General features: G+C 36.3%; 1 protein-coding gene across 1 annotated transcript; it reads right to left on the reverse strand.

The window, feature by feature from the left end:
* Positions 1–6,466: 6,466 nt before the first annotated feature.
* On the reverse strand, positions 6,467–9,683 carry LOC127134673 (AAA-ATPase At4g25835). The gene has a single exon (XM_051061817.1). It carries the CDS (start codon positions 8,224–8,226, stop codon positions 6,574–6,576), a length of 1,653 nt encoding a protein of 550 aa, XP_050917774.1. The 5' UTR covers positions 8,227–9,683; the 3' UTR covers positions 6,467–6,573.
* Between the last annotated feature and the right edge of the window lie 844 nt (positions 9,684–10,527).

Genomic DNA, 10,527 nt, shown 5'->3' on the forward strand with positions numbered 1-10,527 from the left:
AGAACGAGATAGCATAGAAAATACCTCACCTTCTTCTTCATAATATGAACTAGAATCTGAGTCAAATTTTATGTATGGAGATGTAAGATCCATCAAATCTAGATTGGCTTCTTCCTCATTTTTTTTATTCATCTTCTTTGTCAAGTTCATCCCATGTTTCCATGAGACTCTTCTTGAACTTGTTTGTGAAGCTGTCATTCTGATAACTTCCTTTCTTTGACTTGTCCTTTTGCAACTCTGCATAGTCATCAATGAAGTGACCATACTTCTTGCAGTTGAAACATCCCTTATGATCATCTTTCTTGTCTCTTGAACTTGATCCTCTGAAGCCAATACTTCTTCCTGAGAATCTTTTGTTCTTCTTTGCCAAATATTGAAATCTTTTGGTAATAAAGGCCGTCTCCTCGTCATCTGAATCTTCTTCAAAACCTTCTACATGAGAAGCTTCTTTATACTCCCATACTTGAAGATCCTTAGAAAATTTAGTAACAGATTTTAAAGCAAGAGACTTTGACTTCTTGGCAGGTTCATCTCCTTTGAGTTCCATCTCCTGCCTCTAGAGATTGCTTATAAGGCTTTCAAGACTTATTGTGTTTAAGTCTTTGGCTTCCTAAATAATTGTCACCTTTAGTTTGTATCTAACAGGACAACTCCTAAGAATCTTCTTGACATGATCATAGGTTGTGTAGATTTTGTTTAGAACCTGAAGTCCATACACCAGAACTTGAAACCTTGAGAACGTGGTTTCAATATCTTCATCTTTCTTCATTTTGAAGAATTCATATTGTTTAACCAAGAAATTAGCCTTTGCTTCCTTTATTGTTTATTTACTTCATATGTAGCACATAGGGATTAAAAAATGGTTTTAGCATTAGATTTGTCAATAATATTGATGTACTCAGAGTAAGGTAAAATGTCTACCAAAATGCCTCTAACTCTATGATATTTCCTATAAGTCTTTTTCTGAGCAGGTATGAGACTTTTTTTTGTCAATTACCATTCCAACCCCTTTAACTAGAATATCAATGTCATCCTCAAGAATGTCCCACAACTCATCGTCAAGACCTATGGTGTGAGTGTATATCTTGCTCTTCCACCATTCAAACTCTGTAGAGTCCCCACAGAAAGTTGGAGGTCTAGTTGTATAATTATTCTTTTTAGAAGTACTATAATCATGATTAATAGTAATATGTGGGTTTGGAGTACCACTTCCAGTCTCAGATATTTCAGACATGATTTAATATGTTTTTCTCTCAGGATCTTTTTTGTAACATTGTAAAGTGTTTAACACAGACCGTGCTCTGATGCCAAATGAAGGTGAGAAAAACACAAAAGGGATGAGGATCGAATTATGTTAGATTTTTTCTTTCTTTTAAAAACTCTAGTCATATTATAAACACAAAGTCTAAAGTATGAATTATAGGTGGGTGATAAGTAGCAGATAAGGAATGAAATAAATAAGGAGACACACAAAGTTATCCTGGTTCCTCTCACAAATCGAGAGTAGTTCAGTCCCCTTGCAATTCCAAGGGATTTCACTATAATCACACAAGATTACAATTCGCTCAAGCACACAAGCAAAAGACTTCTAATTCTTAAACACAAAGTAAGATACTTATAATGCTCAAGCATACAAGCAAGAGATTTCAGATGCTCAAACTGACAAGCAAGAAACTCCAGATGCTCAATCACACAAGCAAGAGACTTCAGATGCTCAAGCACACAAGAAAAAGACTTCTAATGCTTAAACACTAAGTAAGACACTTCTAACAATATACCTAATAGTTAAAAGATTATTTGGGGTAATAACCTTGATTTACAATAAGAGGGTGTAGACAAAATACAATATAAGAAGACTCTTTAAGACTTATGGATTTCTAAGATATAAAAGGATAAGAAATCCTAAGTTAGACGTATACTTATGTTTTGACAGAGTAACAACTATTTGAATGTCAATAGTTCATTTTTGTTCTTTAAGTCTTCATCTCCTTATATAGAGAAGGAAAAGAATCATTGGAGAGTTTACACAAGACAGTCTTTGAGAAGCTTGATTCAGAGACGTTGCGATGTTTCTTGATACGGTTAATGTCGTTGAAAGGTCATTTGAAATTCCTTTGCTTCAAAAGTAATTATCTGTTACATCCCAACTGTCTATATGAAAAATAGCTCAGGCCTTCACGTGATCATAAGAAGACAAAATAGCCACAGAGTGTGATAGTGACCTATCAGAGTTACCTCTATATATTTGCTTTGACTGGTTTCAACTTTTGATCTTCAAAAGTAGACTTATTCAAAGTCTTGTCTTCAGAGTCTGACTTCAGATTTAGATGCTAAAGGAGATGTCCAAGACATCTTTCCATCTTCCATAAGGAAAGTTGGAGGAAAGAGGATTCCTATAAACATTTTTTTGCTCCTTTGGATAATGTGTTATCCCATTCCGAATCAAGCACTCATAAATGGAAGTTTGTTATACAAAGGAGGACTGCATGTGAAAGAGAGCTAAGTGAAGAGGCCTTAGGATGCAAAGATCTTATAAATCTGATAAAGGTTATAAGATTAAAGAATAATGTCACTCAGATTGGTCCTTGATTTGAAAATCTAGTTATGTAATTTATAGAAAACATCTCACCTGAGTGCAATATTGAAGGGAAACAAGAGTATATGAAGGTGTATGTTATAAGAAAATGTGTAAGGTTCTCACCATCTATCATTAACGAAAACTTGAAGAGAAGTAAGTCTATAGGATCTGAAAAAGTTTCCATAGACAAAATAGACAAGGAAATCACTGTAGGGCATGTTCAGAAATAGCCTAAGCAAGGGTTACTTCCAAGTAGGAAGCTGAGTGTAAAGTATGATATGTTGACTAGAATTGGTGCAATTAATTGGACACCTACAAATCACAGGTTCAATGCCTCCAATTCTTTGGCCAAACTGATATATCTTGTAGGTACCAAGGCAAAGCTAAACTTTAGAGAGTATGTTTTCAATCAAACCTTAAAACATGCTTGTAAGAACAAGATTTGGTTCTGCATCTGGCTTTATGTTTTGGTGGTAACAATACATAGATTCTTAAAGAACAATTTTGTACCCCAATGGTTTTGTTAAGTGTGTAGATACTAGATACAAGTTCTGACTCTGAAGAAGTGACGTGTGATGTCATCAGAATTTGAACCTAGTACACCCTGACTTCAAGATGTATGTTTTACAAGACAATCAAGCTTTGGATTACTCTACTCAACGCTTCCGAACATTGTCATCCAAAGTTTTATGACTCTGACTAGATAAGCCTCTAACATTGTCAAGATCTGAAGTCTTGCACTCAACAACTCTGATGAACTATGTCATTAGACTATGAAGACCAGGTTTTGATGAACTGGATCAAGACTCTGAAGACCAATGTTCTGAAGACTCTCTCATACAGATTGTGATTCTTCTTCTATGCATGCTTCATTAACTCTCTATCTGAAGCCCTTGAATAATTGAAGATAACATAAAAAATTTACGTGAGAAAATAATACACAATACAAGATCAATATTATTTCCACTACACTGATTTTGCAGGAAAAGAACTGTACTATTGCACCATTGTTTCTCCCATTTTCACATACAATTATGCAAGGATACAACTACATTTGTATATTCCATTTCTACCCTCCAACGAATCTTTTCATTGCCTATATAAAGGAGTCTTGGAAGAATGGAATAAGTGCTAACACTAAGAGAATATCATCTACAAGAATATTGCATACTGTGAAATATTTGAGAGAAAGAAAAACAAACACATAAAGAACTTTTGTTCATAAACTTTCATAGAAAGCATTTTATCTGTAATTCTTTGTAATTCATATGTGTAATATGCTTACTTAGAAGAATATTGTAACACACTTTGTATTTCAATCATTGTGATTGTATTTCATTGAGTAACTAGGGTATAGTCAGAATTACTTAAGAAGTCATTGGCAGTTAGTCTTTGTGGTTGTAATCAAGTTTGGTTATAGTGGATTAAGTCCTTGTGATAAGGAAAATTCACCTTGGCGGGTGGATTGAAGGTAGCATTGTTAACAGCGAAACAGGATAAGAATAATTGTGTTAATTATTTTTATTCTAAGTTTTCTCTTTGTTGTTTTGGGTAGCAAAAGATTTTCATTATAGAAACCAAATTCAACCCCCCCTTTATTTTGTTTCCATTACCTTCAATTGGCTTCAGAGCTCTAGTTCTGCTATTTTATTGCTTATCAAACACTTCACCGTGTCAGATAAAGATCCATTTTTTTTGAAACACAATGGTAGGAATCCCTCCACCAACTACACCCGTTGTTAAGAATGAAAGAGATCACTATAATTTCAAACCCCTAGTTTTTGGTGGAGAAAAATTTGAACATTGGAAAGACAAAATAGAAAGTTTTTTTCTTGTTCATAATTTGGATCTATGAGATATGGTAGTTGATGACTACATTCATCTTGTTGAAGGAAGTTGTAACAAGTTAGAAAGAAGAATGATGACTGATCAACAAAAGAAAGATTACAATAATCATCATAAATCTAGAACCATTCAACTGAATGCTATATCATACTCTAGGTATGAGAAGATCACAAATAGAGATACAACTAAGTATATATTTGATCCATTAAGAATGAATCACGAAGCAAATGCTCAAGTGAAAGAAATCAAAGTGCTTTTGCCTTGATAGAAATGTATGAAGTCTTCAAAATGGAGAATGATGAAGCAATTGAGAACATGTTCTCAAGGTTTCAGACTCTAGTTGTAGGATTGAAGGTTTTGGATAAAAGTTACTTACTACAAATCATGTTAAGAAAATTATAAGAAGCTTACCCAAGAGATAAATGCCTATGGTAACTGCATTGAAGGTGTCTAAAGATCTGAACAACACTTCTCTTGAAAAGCTTGTAAGTTCTTTGAGAAGTCATGGGATAGAGCTTGAAGAGGATGGGCCTCAACGAAAAGTTAAATATATGGCTCTGAAATCTATGCAAAAGTCTAAAAAGACTAAAGCCTTTCAAGTTGAAGAGGAATATAAAGAAGATTCTAAAGAAGAAGATAAGTTGTATCTTCTTTCTAGAAGAGTTAACCAACCTTGGAAGAAAAAACAAAGCAAGTTTAGAGGATAAAAAAGGATAAGTGGTTGCTTTGGGTCTACATCTGGATTGAAGAAGTCAGGTGCTGGCAAAAGACGTAACCTTCTTTAAGTGCAAGGAGCCAAGTCACTATAAAAATGAATGTCCCAGACTGAGAAAAGACAGATCAAAGAAGAAAGACTTCAGAGGGAAGAAGAAATGTCTGATTGCTACTTGGGGTGACTATGAATCCTTAGAAGATGACTCTGAGGAAGAGCAAACTACCATGGCACTAATGGGACACATATAAGCATATGATAATAAGACACAATCATAATCAGGATCTGAGTCAGACTCTGAAGAGGTATTTCCTAATCTATTTTGTTCTGAATTATAATCTTGTTTATCTGAAAATCTGAAAAATATCAAAAGCTTCAAAACAAATACAAGGATCTAAAAAAGTCTAAGTATCTGAAAATCTGGAAAATATTGTTCACTTATTTATATATATATATATATATATATATATATATATATATATATATATATATATATATATATATATATATATATATATATATATATATATATATATATATATATATATATATATATATATATATATATATATATATATATATATATATAAAGGGGATCAGTTCCGAATTGGAAAGACGGCAACCTTTTGTTCTGGAATTTTGCAGCAGCTCGATTATGGTTTGGTTGAGAGCCAGACTTTGGGTTTGACACCAATAAGGAAACTTGCTCGGAATATCGAGAAGCTCATGCATGTGTTGGTGTCTTTAGCGTGAGGATTGCTTGATATCCAATCTGATGTACATAATGTTGTTGGCATTCCTTGACGTGAGTTTGACAAACTGTTAAGTTGACAGCTTCTTTGATCAGATAGCATAAAATGTTTGTCCGGGTTGAGGCGTGTCGCAATCCTTGTCAATTCTTGCCGTATATCATTCTGCGTGGTTCAGTTAAAGTGTGACGGTCTTGTCTTCCAAGATCAGGTGTCCGACAATTGCATCACAGGGAGTTGTAGGTTTGTAGATTGAAGATAATGATTCTGCATTTGTTTGTTTCGGAGCCCAGCCATTGTTATTTAGATGCTGCCAGGTTCCATTATAGACTGCATTAAATGATTATACCTCAATTAGACATGCAGTTGGTGGCTTCAGGCATATGGACTGAGTTTTGCTGGTCCAGAATTAGTTTTGGTACTGTTTCTATGGGGATGAGAGGCATTTTTCTTCTTATATTGCCTATGCTTTTGGATTGGTGTGATTGTTCTACTTGTAATTATGTTATTCTCATTCTGCTAGTAATAAAATCTTTTTGCTTTTGAAAAAAATAAAAATATACACGTACATGGCAAAAGAGATAAACAGAGGAATCAAATCATGCATTAATATCCTTTACAACATAATGCAACACTAAACCCACATGTTTCATAACACACTTGCATTTAATTTCCTTCTAAAAAATACACTATCTCCCAGAATCAGATTTGGTCAACGACCTCAACCTAACAAAAAACTTAACCTTCTTATCCAAATTACTCGACCCATGTTGCTGCTCTTTCCTCTTCTTCCCACTCAAACCGTCCCAATTTTCCGGCGACCCCATCATAAGCACACTCTCCGGCGACCTCACTCCGACCACCCCAACATCCTCATTATCCGTCTGATCACCACCAGCAACCGCCGCAACAACCATCTTACCTTGCATAACAGACAAAACCTCCCTCATTGCCACGTCAGCATCCTTCCTATTCCTCAACAAAATCTCCCCCACATGCGCCGGCGTAAGGGACCCACCTGAACGAATACACCCTTCCACCGCCTCAAACATCACGTGCGACTCCACGCCAAGGTAGTTTCTCGCTAACTCCCTAAACGCATGCACCCCGCACGTGCTTAAACTCACGTGCACGTCCATGCGTCCACACCGAACAAGCGCAGGATCAACACTGTCTCTATGGTTAGTTGTAAAAACCACTAACCTCTCTTCTCCACAACAAGACCATAACCCGTCAGTGAAATTCAGGAGCCCCGAAAGTGTGACCCGACTCCTATCATCACAACCCGAACCCGAAAACGACGTCGTTTTGTGTTTCTTCGACTTTGCAGTTGCAGCATTTTTCTTCGCGGTTCTGTCTGCTGTTAAATCAACAGAGCAATCAATGTCTTCGATTACGATAATGGAACGGTTCGTCGTTTGGATCAAAAGCGAACGAAGCTCTGAGTTATCAGAAACTTTGGTGAGTTCCAAATCGTAGACATCGTAGCATAGAAAATTCGCCATTGCTGCAATGAGGCTTGATTTACCCGATCCGGGTGGACCATGGAGCAAGTATCCACGCTTCCAAGCTCGCCCGACCCGGTGGTAAAACTCTTTACCCGAAGCGAAAGCGGTTAAATCGTCTTTGATTTGTTTCTTCAAATCTGGTTCCAATGCTAGGGTTTCGAAAGTGGAAGGGTGGCGAAACGGAACGGAAACCCAACCGGATTCGAACGAACCGGTTCCGTTGTTGTTAGTGAAGAGTCTCCGTTCACGTGAGACGCGCTCGAAATCCTCGGCGCGTGAGGTGATGTGTGAGAGATAAGATGAGAGGAGCGCGTGACGGTGACGCTTTGGGAAACGGAGAGTGAAGCTGCGTTTTTCTTCCAGGGAATCCTGCACGGCGTCGACGTGGTGTGTCCAGGAGAGACGGTGGTTGTTGAACGTGTCGTGGACGGTGTGGTTTGGAGCTACGGCGAATGAGATGCGGTTGGAGGAAGGGGAACGTGAGAGCGTGAGACGACGGCATGCGGAGGCTGTGGAGTGGTTGACGGCGTTGAGGTAAAGGTGGACGTGACGGTAGAGGTCGTTGAGTTCAACTCCGCAGTAGCCGTTGAATTCGGGGATTTCGAAATAGGAATATGGAGAAAGCAAATCTTGAAGAGATTCATACACTGAATGAAGCACAGAGAGAAGCTGTGATGGAAGCACGTTTTGGAGCACTGTAAGTAACCCTAACAATGACCACATTTGTGATAATATCTCCATTTCTTTGTGGCTTTGTGTTGTTTGTTTAGAATAATAGAATAGATGAGAATGTGAATGGTTTCTTTTTGGGGTTGTTATATATATACGTTGCATAAAAGAAAGAACATGTTCTGGTAAAGGTTATGTTATGTGATGGGTTGTGGATGAAAAAGAAGCAATAAATAAACATCATATTGCAGAGGAGGTTAAAGTTAAAGGTAAAGATGATTAAGTCGACCACTTTGCCTTTTGCTTTTGCTTTGTTCGTTTGTAGATATGGTTGATTTTGTTTGTTCATGGACTTATACAGAATTATTTGCATGCATTGCCTTAGTATAGAATCGTGTGTTACACTTAAGTCATGCTTTGCTTTAGTACAGAATCTCTGAAAATGCAAATTTATGTTTGCCAAAGGTTCTTTCTTCTATGTTGTTGCTCATTCTTTAAAAATTTCTCACATCATTTACATAAAGGGTGTGTTTATTTCTTTATTGCTTTACAACCAAAACCAAGAAAAATGCTAGTGTTTGCCAATGGTTCAGGTTCAACCTTCTTCATCAATTGTTGTTTTCGTTTTAGGTAAACAACCATTTTAGTTTTTAAACGTGTGAGCCAAAATCCCACCATACCGGCCGCTTCGCGGCGCTGTTATAGCGGAAAAACCCGCAATATCAGCAAATATTTATCATTTGTGGCGAGCCCAAAAACCGCCATGTATATCTGCCATAGCAGCCATGGCGCCACTATTTGATAACACTGGTGAGACGCTTTATTGTTACTGTAGTCCTTAAATGTATTAATTGCAAATACATCCCCAAGTATCCCTTCCTTAGTATCTATGTTGTTAGTAACTAAAGGCACGTCTGAGTACTAAGCTGACTAACTAAAGACACAATCAAGGACAAAAATGACTAACTAAAGACACGTCTGAGTACTGAACTAACTAACTAACTAAAGACACGATCAAGGGTAAAACTGACTAACAAAAAACGACCAAGGACAAAAATGACTAACTAAAGACACATTTGAGTACTGAACTAACTAACTAACTAAAGACACGATCAAGGATAAAACTGACAAAAAAAATGACCAAGGACAAAAATGACTAACTAAAGACACGTCTGAGTACTGAACTAACTAACTAACTAAAGACACGTCTGAGTACTGAACTAACTAACTAACTAAAGACACGTCTGAGTACTGAACTAACTAACTAACTAAAGACACGATCAAGGATAAAGCTGACTAACAAAACACATTTATGTATGCTTTTGTAATTTTGACACATTCAAGGACTATTGTGACATCAACTCACACATTTAACCATCAAAATAATGCATATTGTATGCTTTTGTAGTTTTGACACATTCAAGGACTATTGTGACACCAACTCACACATTTAACCATCAGAATGATTGTTAAATGCATATTGTATGTTGTGTGGTATATTTTGTTGTTCTGGTTTGCATTAAATTTTAGGGATATTCAAAGAAAGTTAGCAACAAACCCTTCATTACACTCTTCCAAACACACTCATTATTATTGTTTGAAATCCGGACCAGTTTTACTAAGTTGTGTATGTTCCTCATGAATTTTATCCATATGAATTTAAACTAGTAGAAAAATTTACATTGAGAAGAGTATAAAAGTGTGTATTACTAACATTTCCCTTCCTCTAATTCAATCTATTCTTACAAGCATCTTAGCTGTGTGAGTTGTAACTAATGCCCATAAGGCCATATAATTTCACAATGCACACGTGGTAATCAGCTTTAGTAAAAGATTTTTAAGGGATAATAGCAGCATCAATGCCAACACATGGTGCAAGGGCATATGGTATGGTGGGCATGCAGAGGATCTTGTGGAGTGGAAACTGCTTTTGTACTTTCTTGACAAATCACACTTTATTCTTTACCTCTTTGTTCTTGTAATTTGCGCATTCAAGGTCAGAGAATGTTCTTTTGTATTATTACAACTCATCACTCACTCATCATGAGTACCGAGTGGGAAGTAATAATGAGGGGATGATGATTATGTACTCCTGATTATTTTCATGTTTTACTGCACCATGTTGGTTCCTATTGGTACAATCAACCCATTGGGTAGTTTTTTAGTACTACTTTCTATCTATTCATTTTTTTTTATCTTCACCTCTGTACCTTAGTCTTTAGGTGCTACTGCATCTGCAAATTATGAGGTTAAATTTCAATGCACAAGCATGGAGTAATTGATTGTAGTTTGTTAATTTGTTTTGTCTATATACAAACTTTGATATGTTATTATAGGCTTTTACTTAATGAAATGCATAGTGGTGGGAGATGTGGCCTATGAGATTGTGATATGTAGGTATTAAAGTTAAGCATATGCATGGTGGTATTCTTTCTTGTGCATTACATTTCTTTTATAGCTTTACAT

This window comes from Lathyrus oleraceus, chromosome 1 (assembly GCF_024323335.1).
Source record: "Lathyrus oleraceus cultivar Zhongwan6 chromosome 1, CAAS_Psat_ZW6_1.0, whole genome shotgun sequence".
Lineage (NCBI taxonomy): Eukaryota > Viridiplantae > Streptophyta > Magnoliopsida > Fabales > Fabaceae > Lathyrus > Lathyrus oleraceus.